At 37.4% G+C, this 24,697-nt stretch overlaps 1 protein-coding gene and 1 long non-coding RNA gene across 2 annotated transcripts; both read right to left on the reverse strand.

The window, feature by feature from the left end:
• Window positions 1-2,270: 2,270 nt before the first annotated feature.
• Window positions 2,271-11,157, reverse strand: SVIP (small VCP interacting protein). Its single transcript, XM_082476759.1, has 4 exons — window positions 10,917-11,157; window positions 8,364-8,414; window positions 7,716-7,829; window positions 2,271-4,704 (listed from the first exon to the last, which is right to left on the reverse strand). Exons 1-4 carry the CDS (start codon window positions 10,968-10,970, stop codon window positions 4,690-4,692), a joined length of 234 nt encoding a protein of 77 aa, XP_082332885.1. The 5' UTR covers window positions 10,971-11,157; the 3' UTR covers window positions 2,271-4,689.
• A 103-nt stretch (window positions 11,158-11,260) lies between these two features.
• Window positions 11,261-23,588, reverse strand: LOC309636489. The gene is made up of 4 exons (XR_014250023.1): window positions 23,169-23,588; window positions 22,562-22,606; window positions 20,917-21,021; window positions 11,261-14,622 (listed from the first exon to the last, which is right to left on the reverse strand). It is a non-coding gene; the product is annotated as an uncharacterized lncRNA (long non-coding RNA).
• Between the last annotated feature and the right edge of the window lie 1,109 nt (window positions 23,589-24,697).

Here is a 24,697-nt window from a genome sequence, read left to right on the forward strand (position 1 = left end):
GGCGCGTGGGCTCTGTAGTTGAGGCACATGAGCTTAGTAGTTGTGGCACGCAGTTGCCCTGAGGCATGTGGGATCTTAGTTCCCTGACCAGGGATCGAACCCCGTCCCCTGCATTGCAGTGTGGATTCTTTACCACTGGACCCCCAGGGAAGTCCCGAATGATTTGACTTTTATGTTCCTCAACTAATATTAACACTGAATTTCTCTCTGTAGTAATCAGCAGTATTTCCATCAAAACTTTTACTGTGCTAAATTTTTCTCCTAAACATTTACGTCTTTAATAATTAAAGTTAGTATCATTAATTTAGTTACTATTTTAGTTTTCTATTCCTGATGTAACAAATTACCAGAAACTTAGTAGCTTAAACAACACAAATTTATTATGTTATAGTTTTGTAGGTCAGAAGTTTGAGATGATCTCAATGGGGTAAAATCAATATGTCAGCAGGGCTATGTTCCCTTTTGAGGAGTCTAGGAGAGAATCCGTTCCTTTGCCTTTTCCATCTTCTAGAGGCTGTCTGATCTCCTTGGTACATGTTCTCCCTTCCTCTATCTTCAAAGCCAGCAATAGAGTACTGCAGTGATGCTGCTTCTTTGTTTACATTTCTCTGACCACAGGTTGGAAAGGGTCTCTGCTTTTAAAGATCCATATGGTTAGATTGGGTCCACCTGGATAATCCAATATAATCTCCCCATTTTAATGTCATTAACTGAATCACATTTGCAAAATACCTTTTGCTGTGTTATATAACATATTCCCAGATTCCAGGGATTATGATGGGACCACCTTTTGGGGAGGGTGGCGTTATTCTTTCCGCCTACACATCTTATGATGGTCTTTTTTTTTAATTAATTTATTTTTTATTATCTTTGGCTGTGTTGGGTCTTCGTTGCTGTGCATGGGCTTTCTCCAGTTGCAGCGAGCGGGGGCCACTCCCCGTTGTGGTGCACGGGCTTCTCACTGTGGTGGCCTCTCCCGTTGTGGAGCACGGGCTGTAGGTGCATGGGCTTCATTAGTTGTGGCGTGTGGGCTCAGCAGCCGTGGCTCACAGGCTCTAGAGCACAGGCTCAGTAGTTGTGGCACATGGGCCTAGTTGCTCCGTGGCATGTGGGATCTTCCTGGACCAGGGCTCGAACCCGTGTCCCCTGCATTGGCAGGCGAATTCTTAACCACTGCGCCACCAAGGAAGCCCTATGATGGTCTTTTTAAGTGGAGCTAAGAACATGGTCACAATTGACATTGGGGTCTAGCTGCTAGCTGAATGGCACTGAAAAAGAATATGGAAAAGTGAGACTATATTCAGTAGGAAAGGACTAAGTGTAGATGGCTCTTACTCATTGACTTAGTGAAAATCACTAGGTTCTTTTTTCAAAATTGTTTTGGCTATCATAAATCTTGCATTTCCCATATAAATTTTAATTGTTTTGTCAATTTCTCTGCAAGAGTTTGCTAGGATGTTTCATTTAATTTATTGATCAATTTGAGAATGCCATCTTGACAACACTGTGTCCTCCAATCCATGAACATGAATGTCTCACCATTCATATATTTTTAAAAAACTTTTTTTCTCAGCAGTTTTGTGGTTTTTACTTCAGATCTTTTACCTCTTTTTCTTTTTTCCTAAGTATTTTATCCTATGTGATGATACTGTATGATTGACATTGTTTTAATTTTCAGATTGTTCATTACTTGCATATAAAGACAGAAATGACTTTTTCCATATAATGATTTCGTATTCTGCAACCTTGCTCAACACCTTAGTTTCAAAGTCTGCTATATATGCAAATGGATGGTTTCAGTGGCTTTTGAGAAAGAGAAAACTACCACATCTCAATCAACTTAAAGAACAAACAGTAATCATGGGCATTTGAGATGCTTGCTTGGAGATGTTAAAGGAATACCTTAAATACCTTAAATATCAACCCAGATAGGTATACATATCTACCTACCTCTTACTGATCTGTTTATGCAGATATTATTCAAATCTAAAACTGACAAGGGTTACCTTTTCTTCTAAGGGCAGAGCATAATTCTTATCAGTTAAAATAAACAAGTTGAAATGTTGGAGCAGAAAAAGAAAATTCATAGCTTATGCCAATTCTTCTGAGGTACCAAGGATGATAGTTAGAACCTTTACTATAGTATTTCTCTAAGAAAAATCCAGGAGACTAATAATAGCATTTCTTTATAGGAAAAGAAACATGCTTACCTATAAATTATTTAAGATGTAGTAAAGATAAAATTGTGTTAAACAGATGGCCAAAGCCAATTTCTTATATAGGAAAATGTATATTTGTACCTTGTAAGGCAGTACAGCATTTATAACAAAACTATTAATTACATTCCAAATACAATCAGTGGAACAAAAGTATCACATACAGATGTTTTAAAAAACATGCAGCATGTTAGCAAAGGGGCTGTGTGGTAATATACAACTTTTTGTTACCATAGTAATAGTTTAATGATTAGAATGAAGAAGTAGTGATTTAAGCATTTTATATCTCAACATGATAGTTACATATAAGCATTTTACTGTTTGGTTTTATTTTAGTAATTTGTTTGGGGAGTTTGGGTGACATATCAATCATTATAATGCTTTCCTATTTAAATTATGAATTATGGGAAACTGGCTCTAGGCTAAGGTTTCATCAGGAACTGATTCATACCTTTGAGGAAGATTCCTGGAATATGTGTATGTGTGTATACATTTTTTTTTTAAGTAGTCACTTATTGGTTTCCTATCATGCATCCAGTCTCCCCTTTTTCCTTCCCCTTCCTAACACTATTCCTAACATTGAGTATCACCCCTTAGCCCATGCAACCCATGTGGTTTTGAGGAAACACGATCACACCCATGGAGGCAGGCCATGGTTGGCGGGAATGGCATATCCCATTGTTCCTAGAAAGCAATTCATCAGCACAACATTCTTGGTTCAACAGTAAATAAGCTGGTATTTGGATATAAACTGCTATTAGAAATAGAGCATTGTCCCCTAGATGTAAACCTTTTGTTTACACCAATCCAAGCTGTAATACAGATACAATTGTTCTTTCCATAGTAAAACAGAAGCAAGGACGTGCACAGTTCTAGGATAGTATGCTCTGGTTCTATATCCATTCGTCTATTAATGTTCCTTTTTCCTTTCTGCCTTGGAAAATTTAATCATGTCCAAAAAAGTCAAAAATTATATTTCTAAAATATAATTCAATGGCTTCACTATCCTTTATGAACAAACATACTGCTAATTCTCTAAAACTGAAAATTGAACCTGTCTATAACTACATATCTTGCCTGGATAGTCACAGATATTTCATTCTGTAATAGAAGGAAGTGATTTTTCCAAAGAGGAGTCAAGAGATCTATATTATAGTTCAAACTCTTTAAAATTAACATATATAACATACTGCAACATAACACAAGATTTGTGGGAAGGATGAGCGAGATAGTGGTTCAGTTTCCTTTTTGTAAATCAAGTGAGCTGGTCTATTTAATTTACAGTCCCTATTGTACTTAATATTTGAAAATTCTAATTTAGGGCTCAGACTGTGGCCTTGTCATCCAAAAGAGCAACCAAATTAAAAGACACAGCAATTCTTCTATTTTAGCTTATTATATATTAAAAAACTCAAAAAACCAAATATGCTATAATACATGTTACAAATGAACAAAAATCTACAAAGTTTATGGCAATGTATCGTATAGAATTACCTCACAATATTTTTATGTTTAAAGTAGACTTTTTTAAATACAGTACTTACATATTTCTCTTTCATATATTCATACTTGCCTTGGCAATTTGACATCTATATAAATCTTATGATCATTCTTTAATAAATATAAAAGAATAAAAACACCTATGAAATTTGGACAAACACATTACCACTATACTTTGTTATATTTAACCCATCCAGATTCTTAGTTTAACTCATTCAATTACTGCAAAGATCTTTATAGAACTGAATCTGATACTGTATAATAGTACATCACTGCCCTCTGATGGCACCACTAATATATTTTAAACTCAGCAAGCAAAAAAAAAAGTATTATAATGTAAAACACAGTATGTTAATTTTATAAGCTACAGAAGTAGGAAATAAATTAGGGGAAATTCAATGTTTTCTACAAATATTAATTTCTTAGTAAGTTATAAAAATTTACAGTGTTCCTTCATATAAGCCCTTCAAATGATTTTTCAAGATTTTCCCTGATGACCAGTTTAAAGGCACTAAGTCCATAAGTTTAAGCAAAAGTCTTCACATATAATGAAGTAAAGAGATAAAAGGTTAATCGGCAAACTATAAATAGCTAGGTCATTTTATAAAGGAGGGAAAATACAAGTGCAAACTTTAATATCTGAGATGTATGCAGAGTTTTTCCATGCAATATATAAATATATATTCACTATTTAGGCCCATGTTTTAACTACTAAAAAATGGCAAATCACCCACTGTCTGCAGAAGAGCAAATGTAGGGAAAATAAGTATTTAATGAAAGGTCTGGCCATTTCCTAAGTCTAACAATCAAAAGCATTTTCAATATTCAATTTTGAAAAAGCACTGCATTTAAGAGCACTAAAATTACGACGTCTGAATCTTCATTTATTCAAAGAGAAGAAATTAAATTGAGGATGTCCGCTTGATTGCAGATATTAGTTATTGGCAGTAGACTCTTTCACTCATGTTATGCTTTATGAAACTGTCCACTAGAAAAGATAAAAATATAGAGAAAAGTAAATTTTGTTTAAAGTTATGTTACTATATTCTAGTGAACAAACAGATAAGAGAGAAATATGGGCTATACAAATGTAAAATGATCTTTGTCAGTAGCAGTGATTAGTAAAATGTTACATTATAGTCTGAAATAAGATACATGATGGTGTAAAAATATAAAGAAATAAAACAAAATATCTGGGCAGATTAACGAGTGGTAGCTAGATTCCCAAATACCTGATAATCAGTAAAAGAAAAACAAAACATCACAAAACAAGAACAACAATGAAACTACAAAATAAAAATAAAGAAATTTTTGTTTGAGGCAGGGGAGCGAAGAAACGGTAGAAATTATTAAATAATGGTCTGGCAAAGTCTTTTCCTTGCTTAACCTGAGAAACTATTCCATTTGGTGTTCTGTTTAATCAAGTTTATTAAATCTGCAATAGTAAGTTCTGAAAAAAGCCATTGGGATAGTACAGAGATATTTACCAGTCTCTAAAGTAGTGTTTTCCAAGTACATTCAAGGAATTTTTTTTAACATATTTTTTAAAAATCTTTATTTAAAGTTTGAAAGTTAAGGATTAATCCAAGTAAACTTGCTTTTCTTTATTTTAGAACTACTTACAGACTTAAATACTGTGCCTTTTTTAATCTCTAAGAAAGGAATTCAATGTATAACACAATATTCAGGATTTTTAAACATTTTTACCATGGGATTCTATTTTCCACAAAATATCTCTTAGGACTAGTGTTACAAACACTAGAGCAGTGATTCTCAATCTGGTTTGACATCAGACTCCTTGGGGAGCTTAGAAATCCTGATGGCTAAGTCCCACTCTCAGAGATTCTGATTGGTATAAGGTCAGACCCAAGGTTCAGTCTTTTCTGAAAGCTCCTCATGAGCCACTGCTCTAGACATCTGCCACCACTCCTCTACTAGTATATCCTGAACTGATGCTAGTTTGTGTCCTGATGCTATCATCACACTGACTTGGTAAAATAAGTTCTGCCTTTCCAGAACACAGTGAGCATGGCCAATGCCAAGTGTCCCAGGAAGAGGCAGCTAGTCAGGAGATGAATATGTGGAGGGCATGAAGACAGGGAAGGACATGTTTTCCTCATCCTATGAAGTCGGGTTAGGAAGAATCTAGCTATACCACAGAACACTCAAGGCCAGCCTGTAGAACAGGCCTGACAGCAGCCCCTAAAAGAGCCTAGGCCAAAGGGTTTGAGCATTAAAGTTACTCTTTATCTTGTATTTTCCATTCTGTTATCCCTGAGCCTCCAAAAATTTATTTTGAACTTCACTGTATGCTCTGAGCAATGCAGGTGGTCAAAGAAAAAAGGTACTAAATTTAACACTGAGATGTTTTTCATTTTGAGCACTTCTGAAGGGACCAGAAGAAATATAGGGCCTAATTTATTTTTAATCTATAGGCTTCAGGGCACAGAAGCTTTGGGTTTAATTAAGAAAGCCCCTCTCTCCCTTAAGAGTTCAAAAGCTGATGTTAAATTTGTTAGGTTAGAACCTGTAAAATAAGTACCTTCTGACTATACATAAAGTATCCCTTTTGTAACATTATATGTGACTTCAAGTCATTCAGAACTTCTATTTCTTCTACTATGAAATAGTTGATCTCAGCATCATTTTCAGTTCCATAATTTAATTTTCACAAGTGCTTTGTCTTTGAGAACTCTATATGAAGTAAACCTGGTGACACAGATCTTTATCTCAACAGAATATTGAAAGTAAGCATCTATACTTCTGATAAATATCTGACCTTGTATCTTCCAACTGTTTTACTTTACATTTACTCTATTCTATTATGAGGGTATATTAAAAAATAAATAAATAAATAAACAAACACAATGGTCACAGTTGTTTACCTTAATATCAAAACCAATTATTTTATATATTGTTAAAAGTTAACTATAAAAAATTATTTTCTTTTAATTTCATTTATTAAATGAGATTAGATGAAGTAACATACAATGATAAAATGCACACAGATAAATCTTATTGCTATGTGATATTCCTGAGTCAGAATCATGTCTGTTCAGGATGTTCCTGAACTGCCTGCCCCACAACTTGGGGTTGTACGTACATATATGTATTTATATAGATAGTTTTGAGAGCAAAAACCAAACCAAATGGAGAAGACAGAGAATCAGCTAAACAAGTGCTCATAAATCACTGACAAATTAAATATAAATGAAACTCAGGACATTGTCCTTTTCACAAATACCCTTGAGAAATGTATTTCCTTTAAAAATGGGACAAAGAAGAAAATCTTAATATCTGAACCATTCGTCTCCTGAGCTTTAACATGTAAAAGAAAACCTTTATAATCCTGCTAGACTGTAAAGATCCCCAAGTTCAGGGACGTTGTTTAACTTGTCCATCATTATATTTCTAGCGTCAAGAGCTACAACTGCTACTACTGGGATGGGCATGTGTCAGACTCACCCCTGTACACCCTATTGTCCAAATTAACATTAACGTAACTATGATAATGAGTGACAATGGGAAGCTCAAAAATCTCAAATCATTTAGTGAAAAAAACTCAAAGAGTTTGAAGTAGTTTACAGTATAATCCAATATCTAAGATTGACGTATAAAATAAGATTAGAAATGATGTCTGTCAAAATGACACTGAATTTGGGTGATTTTTACTTTCTTCTTTGTGTGCTTCCATTTTGCTTAAGTTTTCTACACATTTAAGATTGCCATTAATCATATAAGTATGAAGTATTAAGATAGAGGGTTGAGATAATCAGGAAAAGTCTATTTTCATTTTGGGAAAAAGAAAGCAAATCTATTCCAATGAATGTTGGAATGTCCAAATAAATTGACACTTCTTCCAATCTATATTGTTTATGCTTTTAAATTAATTCACAATTTTCTGACAATCCATTCCCTGAGGAAATTATTGAACAGATTGCTACTGAAGTTTTGAAAAATTCCAGGTAAATCAAACTTTAAGTAAATTTTAATACTTACCCTAAGGCCACCTTCTGGTGGGGGCCCAGATGTAGCCATTTCCTTTTCTATTTTTTCCTTTTTCTTTCTCTTTTCTTCCACAGACTGAACATTCAGAATGCCCCGAGATGCAGCCTTCAGGAAAATTATTAAGGAGTGTAGAAAAAGAACAAAAATTAATTTCCTGTTACCAAAAGGTGTTGTTTTTTGCCTTTTAAGTTTTTCTTTAGAGGTGGGGGGTAGGGAATGGGGTTGGTCTATTTTTGGTAACAAAGAATTAGACTATTTCTACAACAGCTTTACGTAAAACATATGATTTCTTCATTGGGTATTTTGCAACCATACACATTCCCCCCCTAAAGTTACTTCACATCTGTCAGTGTTTTATAAGGCACAGTCATTTCATCTCAAGGAAGAATGTTATTAAAGATTCTTCCTTGGCATCTCCCGTAACAGAAGACGTGTATAGAAATTTTCATACATTAAATGACATAAATGCATTAAACCAATTTATAGAAACAGAAATCATTTTGAAAATGTTTTCCTTTAATTTAAATTTCTAAGATATCAGATACCATTTTCATTAGAGACTACTACTAGTAATAGACATCTATAGAGAACAAAACGCAAATTTAATTATCTAAGGTAGAATTTTATTTTTACTGTCACCTCCTTCTGTCTTCTTTCTGCAGCCTCTGCAAGCTTTGCTCTTTTTTCTTCCTAGGAAAAATGTGTAAGAAATACGGTTTAAAACAAAACCAAACATTATCCTTGATATTTTATACTTTTATCTTATAGGTAATATAACAGTTTACAAAAATAGTACTGGCCCCAAATGTCCTACTAAGAACGCCATTATTTATAACATTTATAAAATACTCAACTTTCTGAATTTCATTCTCCCAATCAATAAACCTTCAAGGACTTCCCTGGTGGCGCAGTGGTTAAGAATCCGCCTGCCAATGCAGGGGACATGGGTTCAAGCCCTGGTCCAGGAAGATCCCACACGCAGCGGAGCAACTAAGCCCGTGAGCCACAAAGCCCGTGCGCCACAACTACTGAGCCTGCGCTCTAGAGCCCGCGTGCCACAACTACTGAGCCTACGTGACACAACTACTGAAGCCCGCGTGCCTAGAGCTGGTGCTCTGCAACGAGAAGCCACCGCAATGAGAAGCCCGCACACCTCAACGAAGAGTAGCCCCCGCTCGCCGCAACTAGAGAAAGCCCGCGCACAGCAACAAAGACCCAACACAGCCAAAAATAATTAAATAAAATAAATAAATTTATAAAAATTTTTAAAAATTTAAAAACCCTTCAAATAAGCACATGATGAGACATACACCTACATCTATATCATATATATACATTATATATCTCATACACACATACACATACACACACAGAGTGGCCTATAAAATAATCTATTTGCTTTTTCAAAGAAAAAGAGCTTACAAGCTAGTCAGGGCAATAATAAAACAAATGACATTTAATAATACAAGCAAGGAAATACATGGTTTGGTACTGCCAATTAAAAAGGAGTTTGAAGCAGGCTGGTATTTTCGGAAGAAGTTCATGAATGAAGTGAGTGAATCTCATTGATAAGGCAGGAAGGACTAGAGGAAAGTTATGAGATGTACTGTTCCATGTTGGGAAACCGTGAATACTCTTTTTCTATATCTATATTATTCATAATAATAAGTTATAAATTATGTAAATATATGACAGTAAGTAGCACTCTCTTGGGAGCTGTGTTAATAATTCCTCCATTTTCCATACCACAATACATTCATTCATTCATTTCATCCATTGGATAAATACTTATTGAGCAACTATCATGCCTCAGGAACTTTTCTAGGTGCTGAAGATACAGCAGTGAAATAATACAGATAAATGTTTCCACCCACATGGAATTTACATTCCAACGAGGACAGTCACATATAATCAAATAAACATACATCTGTCAGATTGAAGTAAGTGTTTTAGGGAAATATAAAGAAGAGTATGGTCTATAAGAAATGGCAGGATGGGTGGATGGTAGAGTGGAGAATCTACTTTATATAGGGTGGTGAAGAAAAGCCTCAAAGATAAAGTGACATTCAAGCAGTGAGCAATGTGGTTATCTGGGGCGGGGGAGGGGAGGAAGGGCTTAACAAATGCTGGCAGATTGGTATTTTATCAATAGCCAGATAAACAAAATTAAGAACATTTAAAAGCAACAGTAGCAAGAAAGACAAGGTGAACTTTCTCATATCAACTTCCAGGTCATTTTTAGTATTTATGATCAAATAGCTGAAGAGTTAATGTACTTCCCTAAACAACTCATTTCCTTCAACGAATTTTTAGCCAGATACAAGAGAGGAATTTAGGTTTTCTGTTATCAACTTCCTGTAAGGATTATTAAGGTAAAAATGCTGTTAAAAATTAGAAAGCTACAAAAAAGTATAAATGTATTATACCACAAACCACCTAGTTAAGTCTGAAATTATCCAGATAAATAACGAATACTTTCTAGTACAAGTATGTCCCAAATATTGCATGGAACAAATCTACGTATCTTTTAAATGTATTTCTTGTTTATCTGAAACTTCAAATTTAACTGAGCGCCCTATATTTTTATTTGCTAAACGTGGCAACTTTACAAACTGTACACTCGGTACCACATAAAATACTTTTTTAAAAAAACCTTAAAAGTGAAAAAGACTAAAGGTAAATCATTAATACAATATCCAATAAAGCGCAGAAATATACGAGACTTTATTGATCACCTTCTTTAAACAGCTGGTACAAACACAGGAAGATGCACATCTACAAGATTAAACACTTCAGTTCCCGGAGAAAGAAGGATTTCTTTTCGCACCCTAACTCCATCTACCGCGTCGCCAGGAATGGCCGCCACACCGCACCGTCCACGTGCGCCTGCGTCCTACGAACTGCCAATTCTGCCACCCGGCTGAAGGTAAAGAGACGCTGGAGCCGCCTTTAGAAAGACACCGACGCGGAGGCAGCAGCCCAGGTCCGGCAGGCAGGACCTCAAGGGCCCTCGGAGCACAGCCACCATCTCCGCCACCAAGGTCCCCGTCGACGGGCTCCACGGCCCGTGCCGCCGCTTCCAACGGCCCGTCCTGGAGCCGCAGCTCGGGGCCTCCGGCGCGCCCCTCCGGGAACAGGTGCGCGCGGCGCGGGCGGGCGGACGCGGGGACGCTGGGAGGCGGCCTTACTTACCAGGTCCGGCGAAGGAGGCGCGGCCTCCGTGGGACAGGGAAAACACAGCCCCATGGGGGATCGCGGCTGGGGGATTCCCCTCCTGGGTCCGCCCCGGACCAGGCCGTGAGAACTGCGCGATCAGACCCGGGTCCCAGTTATGCGGTGCTCGCTCCGCCCTCAGCGGGCGGCTCGGTGACTGGGCGGCTCGGCTCCGCCCCGCTCCTCTGCCGCAGCGCCCCACCGCCGCCCGCGGCTCCACCCCCGCCCGCGGCTCCACCCCCGCCCCACCGTTCCTCCGGGGCTCGGCTCCGCCCCCCTGATGCCAGCCTCCACCCTGGTCGCGCCTGGGCCCCACTCCTGAAGCTAGCCTCCGCCCCACTGAGGCAACTCCCCACCCACACTTCCAGAGGCTCTGCTAGGACGGGGCCTTGATCCCAGGAAACACCTGCTGAGGGCGACATGCAGAGGAGGGGTGGAAAAGCTTGGCTATGGCCTCCAAGCTAGCCCAGTTGGCTAACCCTGTATAAATGAGTGACAAGACTCTGGATAGTTTATGCTACCCCTTTTGTGAGAAGGGACTCTGATCTCCAAGAAATTAAAGCCAAGATTTCAAGTTGATGTCAGCCCCCTTTTTTGTAAGTGCCACTCAGTACTACTTCAGTTAAGAGGGCAGAACGTGAAATCCATCACTGTGTTTTAGAATTGAGCCTCATGAACGCACGTTTAGTTGAGTTTCCTATTAGTTTCTGGTGCTTTGGATTCATTTATCCATCCAAGAGTAATAATAATGTTTGATATATTCAGAAATATTTAAATTGAATGCTTCTCAAATTTTAATAGGCATAAGAATCACCTGGGCATCTACTTAAATGAATTAACATATGAGTTAACAAATTTCACAGCCAAATGGATGTATCATTGGAAAATTGATGCAAGCATACAGCGTTCTTGATCTTAATCTTCTGTTAACAGTTTTATGAAGTTTTCCTTTAGAATTCTTTAATTTCTTACCCAGTTCAGTGCTATGGTCTAAAAATTATCAGAAGTCTGCACCTGTCAAAAAAATCCTTTCTATGACTCCTCTTGAAGATGAAGCATTTTTTGCAAGAGCATCAGAGTGAAATAGTGACCATCTGTAAATGACAAAGGACTTGAAAAGACATGATTGAAGATCTGATTACAGTGCAATTGACAAAGAAACTTGGTTACTGCTGTGACATACAACAATTCAAGATAATTACTAACATTATGGCTGTTAACATTTTACTAAGACATAACCAGATTTTTAGGAGCTCCATATAATTTCCAGTATATATTAATAACATTTACCCATACAATATAAAATAAGAAGGTTTATCAGCACTCATTTGATAATGCTTCCCATGTAATTTAACATACCAAATTAGCCTAATTTGTATAATATTCCTCTTTCTCAGATGCTTCAGGTATCCTCTCTGAAGCATCCTAGAGTTAGCTAGAAGTCAAAATAACTTCTATTAGAATTTGATATTTGGGAAGTTTTTCAAAAATATCAAAAGGGTTTCAAAATACTTGGTCACATAGGATCATATGTCACAGTGGAACAATACTTAATTACTTAACCAGTGACAATAAAAGATTTCAAAAGCAAATGTCAAAAGTTGTAACAGATTACTGGTTAAAGGTAAAGAAACTTTGCAGTCAGTTATCCAAAGCAAATCAATATTTTAAGAAAACTTTGTCTTCTTAATAGAGAGAAAGCCAAATTCAGGTTTTGTACCACTTTACCTTTCATAATAAAATTAATTTACTCAATTAAATTGATTCTAATCTTTATCAGTCCTGACCACACATAGAATGCCTTTCTAAAGATTCAGTTTTTTGTCCCTCACAATCTTCTACAACTTTCTATATCCACATTAATTTGTCCCTTATTTTCTTTCCCATTTAGGAATAACCAGCTTTAGGACAAAATTACTTTCTTTTCCCTTAACAAAACTCATTTCCATTCTTTATACCTTCTTTTTCCTTGCATACAAAGATGTTTTCCTTATTAATTTTTACTAGTTTTAATTACATATTTTAATTATTATAATTCTTAACCTTAAAAAACTTAGTTTCTAGTGAAAACTAAGGAGTAAGCAATTTATGAACTTGTACATTAGCATTTTGTAAATAGGCAAACTTGTGAATACTATTTGTAGTTTCTAAAAACAGGTGATTCCTTAAAGAAAATGTCTCAGTGTGACACCGAACATATTTATTTATTTATTTTGAATGTTATTTTATTTGTTTATACATCAGGTTCTTATTAGTTATCTATTTTATACACATCAGTGTATACATGTCAATCCCAATCTCCCAATTCATCCCACCACCACCCCCACCACCCCCGCGCCACTTTCCCCCCTTGGTGTCCATACATTTGTTCTCTACATCTGTGTCTCTATTTCTGCCCTGCAAACCGGTTCATCTGTACCATTTTTCTAGGTTCCACATATATGCGTTAGTATATGATATTACACATTTATTAATAGTCCTAAATATCTTTAGTTTCTCTGTAAAAGGAAACCTATGTTCAGTAATTAATATTTCAGTATCTTATTTGGAAATGATCTGGATATTCAATGAATTGCCATCATTGAACTTAATTTAGCAGTTTCAAGTTACAAAAAAAAAAAATCTGGAGGACCTATTTTTGATAGATATACTTAAGACATAATTATTCCCAAAGAGTTCACTTAAAACTCTTATTTACATTTAATTTACTTAAAAGTTTCATCATATCAAGTTATTTTTCTTGCTGAAAAATTTTGTAATGGGGATAAGATCTTATTTGATTTCTAGTAAACCTAGGTACAATAAAAATATTATACTTAATGTTGATGACCCTAAAGAAATGTCTGTATTAATTAAACCAACAAACTGAAACTTGTTTTCATTCATTTAAATTAAATCTATTTCATTTAATCTATTAATTCTAGATCATGTGATCCTAAAATTCATTTGGGTTACTTTCTTTTATATTTCTGAGTATTTATATAAGCACTTAATTTCCTTTAAGCCAACTAAATAGAGTTCTTTTACAAATTAATATTGGCAATACCACACCTCTACAACACATATATATAAATATATACACACAGACACATAGTTTCCACTATGTGGACAGAGAATATAGCCAATATGTTATAGTAACTTTAAATGGAGTATAATCTTTAAAAATATTGAATCACTACATTGCACACCTGAAACTGATATTGTTAATCAACTATACTTCAATAAAAAACAAAACAGAACAAAACAAAACTCTTTCCTAGGACTGTTTAAAGATTTTAAACATTTTGTTTAAACACAAGTCATTATAAATATACAGCAGAGGAAACTTATTTCCCCCTATTATTAAAGCATAATTCTAAATCTCTAAATAAGTTGTAAATCCAATTGTAAAAATGTAAACATGAATACCTCGTTTTCAAAGGCTTATGCATATTATTATTTGTTGAAAAGAAGCAAATCTCAAATTACCACAGAAAAGAAAGTGGTGGTAAGATATGGTATTTAATAAAATTCTAGACCCTGTAGCTTGGATGTTAAATGGTTGCACTGTTTATTTTGCTGAAATGGCAGAGCATTGTCTTTATTTTTCAAACGAAGTCAAATCACAAAATGCCACTTGATGTTAGAAATCTGCATATTTTGGTCTGGCATGATTTCTTCCATACAGACTTCAGCTTTATGTCCACTAGAAGAGATTAAAATACACAAAGAAAAATAAATTCAATCAACATATACATAAGGAAAAGTTTATACAAACTATAAGTTCTCTGGGAAAGGTCTCAGAGGGAGAAGCCTTTCTTATACAAAAAGAATTGTATAAAGAGCTAGAAATGCTATTCTAAATTAAAACAAGGTCACATTCAGATAGAAGCCAGATATGAGAAGCACTATTATCAAATAAATCATATCTGGGAATAAATATGACATAAACATTTTTTTCTATGAGTCAAGCAACAAATGCTACAAGTTAAAAGAATTTGCAGAAACCAAAACTAACAATCTGGAGAAAGGGTAAAGGCATTTCTGAACATAATGGATATGACAGAGATGTTAAACGTAAGGATTTTTCTTCCCAAGTCTTATGGTATGTGATTGACTGAGAAGGTATATTATATGCATCTATTGAGGGTTTGAAGTCTTGAAATGACCCAAAATGAAGTGAACAAGAGGGACAAATAAGTGAAAATGGAAAGATTATGTTTATCAGTATCAGCAAGAACTGAACCTTAAAATAATATTTCAGGATAATTTTAATATGCATGAATATTATAATTATATAATTAGGAGAAAACTTTTGTTATAGAGACTTTAAACAGACAAAATGAAAACAAAAACTACTTTTTCAAACTTTTCACAACTGAGTGCTCTAGCCTCATCCTGCATCTTCTGTTCTACTGGGCACAATCCATGTTAATAAAGGACTTATACGGATGGACTCAGACCTTTATTTTCACCCCAAACCATTTAAGATGTACAAAGTAGTGTTATTCTGTGTGGTCTGGTTTTGGTGCTAATCTTACATTCATTACTACTTTGCAACAAGATTAGTAGAGAAATTGAGAGTAAACATTTATGTTCATTTATAATAATTTGATATTGCTATAACATTTTGATTGCATGTTACAGAATGATCAGTCCACAATGGTTTGGAAATTAAACCAAACAAAATTTATCTTAGCCCACATTTGAGAAGCAGGGAGAGCCTGAGCTTAAATAGGAGGTACTATATATTTTGGTCTATATATAGAAGAAACACTAGGATAGTGTATACTTTGGACCTTTGAGCCCCTGACGTTCTTTTTTTCAGGAAAAGCGTGTATTTTTTCCTTTACAGGATATCAGAACTTTCATGACTGCCTAGTACTGCCAAAAGAAAATATCTGGATGTTCTGAAGATAACTCCAGAATTTTTATATTAACGACAATGAATACTAAGTACCAGATTGAGCTCAGGCTTTTCATGGATCATGCATTTTATTTTTTATATTTGTATTTATTTGTGAGACATTTCAGTTGTCTCTGAAAGCTCCAGTGAGTTGGTGGGATAATTGATAAAGAACATTTTGTAGATATTTCTATAAGACACATCTGGTAGCTCAAGAAAGAAAAAGAGCTTTTTAATGGAACACCCTAAGTGGTTTGGTATTGAGGGCAAGGCACAAAAGGAGGAGATCAATGGCACAAGATATCAGCACTGGAAAAGGGATAGAAAGATTAACCAAACTAATTGTGTGAAAATGAATCAAGAGTTAAAGGGTTCAGAAGTGGTGGCAATTGCCATACCCTGTAGAAAGGTGGTCTCAGGAATCCCTTCTCCCCTGCATCCCCCATTATTAAACTTTGCTAAGGCGTACCTGTGCAGATGTAAAATATGTTGTGCAGGCATATTTTAATACATATCAGAGAGACCATGATTATGGAGGTGGAATTATAAACATTGGTGCATCAGCACGAGAGGAGCTATGTAGATATTTAAGACAGTACAATAACTGTAAAGCTGCAGATCCTGGGTTTCTATGTGGCAATACATAAACTCCCTTGATTATATGAAAAACACAGTGAAACCAAACTAAATGTTTATCCATAATATGCATTTACTCCAGAAACTCTGGGAGGAGGATGAGTTAGTTACACAAGGAGGATGATCACAGCCTGAAAAGGAAAGGAAGATACTTTCTTTCACATTAATATAACCTCAATACTCTTTAGAGCAGCAAGGAAGCCACTTCAATTTTTTACCACTCTAAACATACTTGCAGCTAGGGGTTGGCCAGTGACTCAGTTTTAATCAAAGAAAAATAAGTGGGGGTTTCCAGTCTGACATGTAAAGAGCTTGGAAATCATCACTCCCGTTCTCACAACCAGAAAAATGCTGAACAAACTGAAAATTAACTTTTCTTAGATCCGTCATAGAACTGAGGTCACAGGGCAAATTGCTGTGCTGAAAACTGAAGAGACAAACAATGCTGCTAGAGCCAATACTGGGAGGAACACTTAAACTTTAATGGACAAATTGCTGAGGCTCAGTATGGATTAGCTTGAAAGTTAAAAACTCGGGTTGGTGGGGAGTTTTAGGGAGGCCCTCTTAGGGAGGTCTTCATACTTCCTTGAGTGAAGATAAGAACTTTAGTTGGACATTTTCCATACCTTATGTAGAAAGCTCTGGATTTGGGCATTTCCCTTCTCCCAGGTCATTTAGAGTTTGATAAAACCCAAATTAGTTAGGTCCTGATAAAACAGTTTCCCTTGAGGGCATGCCCTATTAGGAGAACAGAGAGCTCTAAGTATTTCAAAATGGTAGTTTTTCCCCTCCCACTGCTGGAAGCAAAAAGAGATTTTTCTCTGATCTTCACTCATATGATCATATCACTAGAAGTAGAAAAAGCATTTGACAAACTCCAACACCCATTTATGAGTAAAAAAAAACTTTCTGCAAAGTAGGAATAGAGAGGAACTGTCTCAACTTGATAAAGAATATCTACAAAACACCTACAGCTAACATCATATTTTTTTTAAGATTTTTTTTTTTGATGTGGACCATTTTTAAAGTCTTTATTGAAATTGTTACAATCCTGCTTCTACTTTACGTTCGGTTTTTTGGTCACAAGGCATGTGGGATCTTAGCTCCCCAACCAGGGATTGAACCCGCACCCCCTGGCTTGGAAGGTGAAATCTTAACCGCTGGACCGCCAGGGAAGTCCGTAACATCCTATTTAATGATGAGTAACTAGATGCTTTCCAGCTAAGATCAGGAACTCTGATGAAAAAAAATCAAAGATTATCTAGATAAATATGAGAAACAATGTTCATTTACAGAAAGACTCAATATTATTAAGATGTCAGTTCTTTTCAAATTGATCTATAGCTCTAGCACAATACAATCAAAATTCCAGAAAGTTACTTTGTGGATTTTGACAAACTGATTCTAAATTTTATATGGGAAAACAAAAAGACCCAGGATTGCTGACACAACATTGAAGGAGAAGAACAAAGTTAGGAGACTGACACTATCTGACTTCAGGATTTCCTATAAAGCTACCGTAATCAAGTGTGGTATTGGCAAAAGAACAGATAAATACTCTATTTAATGGAACAGGATAGATAGCCCAGAAATAGACCCACACAGATAGTCAACAGATATTTGACAAAGGAGCAAAGGCAGTACCATATAGAAAGGGTAGTCTGATCAACAAGTGGTGCCGGGACAAATGGAGCAACAGCCACATGCAAAAACAAAGTCTAGACACTTAGCTTACACTCTTCATTAAAATGAACTCATATGTATCACAGACCTAAATGTAAAGTGCAAAACTGTAAAACTTCTAGAAGATAACACGGGAGAAAATCTATGTGACCTTGGAGTTGGCAATGAGTTTTTAGATACACAAAAAGCATGATCCATGAAAGAAATAGTTGATAAGTTAAGCTTCATTAAAATTAAAAACTTCTGCTCTGGGAAAGACACTGCTAGAAGGATGAAAACACAAAGCACAGATTGGGAGAAAATATTTGCAAAACACATAAAGAACTGGTATCCAGGGCTTCCCTGGTGGTGCAGTGGTTGAGAATCTGCCTGCCAATGCAGGGGACACAGGTTCGAGCCCTGGTCTGGGAAGATCCCACATGCCACAGAGCAACTACGCCCGTGCCCCACAACTACTGAGCCTGTGCATCTGGAGCCTGTGCTCCGTAACAGGAGAGGCCGCGACAGTGAAAGGCCCGCGCACTGCGATGAAGAGTGGCCCCCGCTTGCCGCAACTAGAGAAAGCCCTCGCACAGAAACGAAGACCCAACACAGCCAAAAATAAATAAATAAATTAATTAAAAAAAAAAAAAGAACTGGTATCCAAAATATACAAATGACTCAAAACTCAACAATTAAAAAAAAAGAAATTAAAAAGTGGGCAAAAGGTCTGAACAGACACCTTACCAAAAAAGTTATACAGATTCAGATAAACATATGAAAAGATTGTCAAGAGTACATATCATCAGGGAATTGCAAATTAAAACAATGAGATATCACTACACAACTGTCTAAATGGCTACAATCCCCAAACACTGATAACAAATGTTGCCAAGGATGAGGAGCAACAGAGAACTCTCATTCATTGCTGGTGGGAATGCAAAATGATACTGCTACTTTGGAAGACAGTTTTGCCAGTTTTTTCCAAAGCTAAACATAGTTTTACCATATGACCCAGCAATTGTGCTCCTAGGTACTTCCTCAAATGAGTTGAAAGCTTATGTCCACACAAAGACCTGCCCATGAATGTTTATAGCAGCTTAATTGATGATTGCCAAAAATTGGAAGCAACCAAGATGTTTTTCAATAGGTGAATGAATCCATATAATGGATAAAAAAAATGTTATCAAGCCATGAAAAGATATGAAGGAAACTTCAGTGCATATTACTAAGTGAAAGAAGCCAGTCTGAAAGACTACATACTGTATGATTCCAACCATATGACATTCTGGGAAAAGCAAAACTATAGAGATAGCAAAAAGATCAGTGATTGCCAGGGGCTTGAGAGGGGTGAGGGAAGAGGGAAGGGATGAACGTATAGTGCACAGGAGATATTTAGGGCAGTAAAAAATCTCCTATATAATATTGTAATAGTGTATAAAAGGTGTATGTATATATATATATATATATATATATATATGTTTGTGCAGGGGAGTGTCTATCAGCTTTATTGAAGTATAGTTGACATGCAATAAACTGCACATATTTGAAGTGTACATTTTTAAATGTTTTGACACGTGTACATCCATGAAACCATCACCACAAACAAGATAATACATACATACATATAAAGAGGCTATTTTCCTGATCAAAAAGAACCAATTCAGCAGGTGTATACTTTTTGCCCTTTGTCCTGTATCTTTTCCTTTTGGAATGTGGACACAATCTCTACCTATGTAGAAGCTTTTATGAGACAATGAGAATAAAAGTCATGTGAAAAGTGTGAAGGATCAAAAAGACAGAAGGAACCTGAGACTTCTTCGATGATTTTTGAAACCACCATATCAACCCTGGACTGCCTAGGTCAGGAGTTCTCCTTTGGAAGAAAAAATACTCCTATTTGGTTAAACCATTGCAGTTGAGTTTCTCTTATAAGGAGATGAAGTTAGAAATTCCTAACTGACATGCTATCCATTAGTTGGGCTTATAAAATATTTACTTTCAAAAAGAAAACCAACAGAAAAAAAATCTTAATGATCAGAAATATAACTTTTCCCAAATCTTTCTATAATCTTTCTATAATGAAATATAATCCTGATCCTGGAAATTGCCTGAATAAGGCCAGGACTCACTACTAAGGTGGAAGAGGAATGGATGAGGAAATTTGGGGATTTTCACCCTGAAGAAAAGTCTGCATATGAAGGGAGGTAACAGTTTTATTCAAATATCTGAAGGACTTTCCAGTGGAAGGGCCATTGGATTTATGACTGGCTATTAGACGTGTAATTGGTACCACATGTAAAAGGCTCATGCAGGCAATATAACCATGTTATGTGGAAGAACTTTTAAATCCTTGCCAAAGGTATGCAAAGATGGAATATAAGCTGTGGTAGAGTTTTCTGATGTTGCCAAGGGTTCAAGCCTAGGCTGAAAAGCTATTTGGCAGGAGATTTTGTGATTTATTCTCCAAATAATACAATCCAGAAGATTTAAGTGAATAACTTAAGGCAGTCAGATAATATACACAAAGGAAAAACTGGAATCCAGAACACTGAGGTTTCAAAGACCACACTCTTTCCATTAAACCACATCATCTCCAGGAGACAACTACAAAAGAGATTTAAATAACAGATGAGAATTTGATTAGAGGAGTTTTAAGGTATCTTCCCAGACTGCAGTTACTGATTTCTCAAAGGAAAGGAAAGAAACAAAATTTAGAGTGTTACATAAATGAAAAATTGAGGATGCCTCTTGCATTTAAGGATCTGTTAATTTCAGTGGCGTCTCTACACTTACTAGGAGTCCTGGTTCTGGAACAGGGGCAGGCCTTGAAAACCGTTTACTAAATTTCCTCTTCTGTTTCCTTAGGTTTTGCATACGCTCTATACGTTTATCTGTGGACTATGGGGAAATTAGAAGGAAAGAAGACATTTACAATGTTAACAGCATAGCATGCTGACAACATTTTCGGTTTGTGTCCATAAAAAAAGATAAACACAGTCAGTGCACACAGCTTACATAGCTACATAGAAGTAGGAAAAAAACTTTTTGCAAATGTGTGATTTATAGATGAAGAAAACATTTTGGAGCCTCAGTATTTTTTTTTTTTTTTTTTTGTAGTCTTAGTTGGGGCACGCGGGATCTTCGTTGCGGCGTGCGGGATCATTCCTTGCGGCGCGCGGGCTTCTCTCTAGTAGTGGTGCGTGAGTTTTATCTCTTCTCTAAGTTGTGGTGTGCGGGTTTTCTCTTCTCTAGTTGTGGCGCACAGGCTCCAGGACATGTGGGCTCTGTAGTTTGCGGCATGCAGGCTCTCTAGTTGAGATGCACGGGCTCAGTAGTTGTGGCGTGCGCGGGCTTAGTTGCCCTACAGCATGTGGGATCTTAGTTCCCCAACCAAGGATCGAACCCACGTCCCCTGCATTGCAGAACGGATTCTTTACCACTGGACCACCAGGGAAGTCCCACCTCAGTAGAGTTTTCAAATGAAACTTTTACTCTTTATTTCCACTTCATTAACTGTGCACAATAGTGCACAATATGGACAATAGAAAACAATGTTAAGAAGGAAGAATCGGACTTCCCTGGTTGAGAAGTGGTTGAGAATCTGCCTGCCAATGCAGGCGACACAGGTTGGAGCCCTGGTCCGGGAAGATCCCACATGCCGTGGAGCAACTAAGCCAGTGCGCCACAACTACTGAGCCTGCGCTCTAGAGCTCGCGAGCCACAGCCACTGAGCCCATGTGCCACAACTACTGAAGCCCACGCGCCTAGAGCCCGTGCTCCACAACAAGAGAAGCCACCGTGTGAGAAGCCCGCGCACCGCAACGAAGAGTAGCCCCCGCTCGCCACAACTAGAGAAAGCCCACACACAGCAACGAAGACCCAACGCAGCTAAAAATAAATAAATAAATTTATTTTATTTTTTTAAAAAAAGAAGGAATAAATCATACAATGAATTTTGTGTGATCTTATGTTTATAAAGTTCAAAACCAAGAAAAACAATATCCTTTTAGAAGCACATAGGTGATAAACTATTAAAGAAAAAGATTAGCTTGATAAAAATAAAATTCAAGGTAGTGGTTACCTCTGGGAGAGACACAGGGAGGTCGAGTAGGGAAGCAGCCCCTAGATGAATTCAAGGATACTCATGTTTTCTTAAATTGGAGGTATATTTTGTTACCCTGCTTTAAAATTATGTATGCTACATATATCCTTGTGTATGTAGCACATGTTACATTAAAAAAAGGAGAATATTAAACCATTTAGGTTATCCTAGTTAAGACTCATTCTGATAGTAGTCACAAGATCCCAGAGTCTCAAGAAAGATAACACAGAAGTGTCTAGCTAATAGAACTTCTGTCATATTAGGGACGATCACACAGAAAGGAACAAGATAAAGTCATACTTTTGAATTAACCAGAATTATTTATTTAAACATTACCTGCCTTTCAGTGACGTCTGAAGGATGATGCCATTTTGAGCCTTCCTACATAACATGTAAAATTAAAAAATAAAATAAAAGTCATGAGCAAACAGAAAAATCAGCTATTATAATCGGAAGCCTATGCTACTGTTTTCTATTTATGTAATAGATGCCTATTATCTCAACTGCAAGAGGCAGGATCAGAATAAGAGCATCAAAGTAAACATTGGGGTGGAAGATGAGATAGTATTTTGAGAAAAAAGAACCTGCTATGAACCACATTACCGGGACTACTGAGATTTATTCTGGAATGAAAGGCTGTACAAGAAATCCAAAAATTCATGTTTCTGTTGGTACTGAATCTTGTCATGCTGGGTCAATAAGTCATTCAACAAACAGATGACTGCACGCGCCTGGCCCCCAGCAGGTGCGAGGTGGGGCTTTTCCTCCTCCCGGTGGGTCCTGCAGCCCAGAATCTAGTCTGCCTCCTTCACCCGGGATTTCCCAACCCCAAAGCACCAACCCCCGCGTAAAGGCCAGCAGCGCGAGCGGCCGAGGCGGCCTCCGAGGGGGGAGGCCGGCGCCAGGGCGGCAGAGGCGGCGTTGAGGGCCCGGGGGGACTCACGGCGTTGACTTGGACAGCGTCGTCCTCCCTACAGCACAGACACATGCTGCAGAGCCTCGCAGCGCCGCGGCGCCCACTGCCGGACCCCCGCCAAGTCCTCGCGGGTGCGCCACCTACGGCCCGCGAGCCCCGCCCGGTCCCGTCACAATTCTCTTTATCCTGGCCGGGAGGGCCCCGCCCTTTCCCTTAGCCGTCTTCCAATCCCAGTGCGGGAAGGTGGAGTTCCTAGCCTCGGAAGAGCATCTGTGGAACTAAGGATGTCAGGTCACCACAATCCCCTATCCTTCCGGCTCTGTCGCTCAAACACCCACATAACGTCAATTTTCTATCTTCCAGTCCGGATCTCTCTACACTCTCTCCAGGGAGTTCCCTTCCCTTCTAACACATCTAGCTTAGATTCCACGGTCCCTCACTTTAGCCTATCCTCAGGGTTCTGAATTCCAACACCTCATTGTTCTTCCGTCACAGTTTCCAGTTGACTCCACCCAACTACTTGTCTTCAGGTCCATAACCGGGCTGAAGGGGGGGAAATCTTGAAGATGGTTGCAATACATATTCATGATCTCCAACTTAAACTGGGCTCTCATCGCTGCTTACCACTTTCATGTTGCACTACCTCTTTCTTTTTAGTACTCCTCAGCATTTCCTTCAAACTTTCTTCCCTCTATTAAAATCTGAATCCACCATCTCCTCGTCACTTTTAGCAGAAGTAGGACAGTTCTTGCTTCACACACTAATAATGGCTAACACTTCTATAGAGTTTATGCTCAGCATATTAACTCATTAACTCCTTATAGCATCCCAACAGGGTAAATGTGTGATGATCACCGGCTGGGAAACAAGGGACTAGTATGTTAAATAACTTGCCCAAGGTTATACAACTGGAGAGTGAGCTGGGATTTAAATCCACAGTCTGCCTCCAGAGCCTGTGCTCTTAATACTGTGCTATGCCACCAACTGCTTTTAAAAGCCCAGACTGCGCAATAAAACCAATTCTGGGCATGCAGAAAGAATTTAGTAACTGGGAAGAACTGCTGCTGGGGTCCATTGCTACTGCCAGGTGAAGTGTCATGGCTAGAGTGACACTGAGAGCTAAAGAACAGGTCTGAGACCAATCCTTCTCCCCTCCACCTGCCTTCCAATCTTCCTTCAGCACCCACTATTGGCTAAATCTACAAGGACTCCAGCTGGCCAAACTTCCAGCTCTTTTATTTCTAAAGAGAAATAAAATATGCAGAGTTCCAGCCTTGGCTTCACAAAGTAGAATATGGAAGAGTGAGTTTAGAGCTGAAAGACAACAGGTCAATAAGTGGCACAGAAACCATCGTGCCCTAAATCCCTTTGCAGTCCTTCAACTGTACATCTTTGAGAATGGTTTCAAACCTCCCCACTACCCATATTGATAACCTGTATCACACTACAGTTAGCCAATGTCCTACACCAGACACAAATCTCAAAATGTGATATGACCAAGAGTAAGGGGCAAGAGTATTAACTTTCTGATTCTGGACAGTATATTTGCATAAAAA

Source organism: Balaenoptera physalus (assembly GCF_965194825.1).
Source record: "Balaenoptera physalus genome assembly, chromosome: 10".
Taxonomy (NCBI): domain Eukaryota; kingdom Metazoa; phylum Chordata; class Mammalia; order Artiodactyla; family Balaenopteridae; genus Balaenoptera; species Balaenoptera physalus.

Excerpts from the sequence above, each read along its gene's own strand:
- SVIP (XM_082476759.1), bottom strand. The coding sequence starts at position 10,970 with ATGGGGCTGTGTTTTCCCTGTCCCACGGAGGCCGCGCCTCCTTCGCCG. Across the intron at positions 8,415-10,916 it reads CGCCTCCTTCGCCGGACCTG|GAAGAAAAAAGAGCAAAGCT; the intron begins GTAAGTAAGGCC and ends CATTTTTCCTAG. Across the intron at positions 7,830-8,363 it reads CAGAAAGAAGACAGAAGGAG|GCTGCATCTCGGGGCATTCT; the intron begins GTGACAGTAAAA and ends ATTTTCCTGAAG.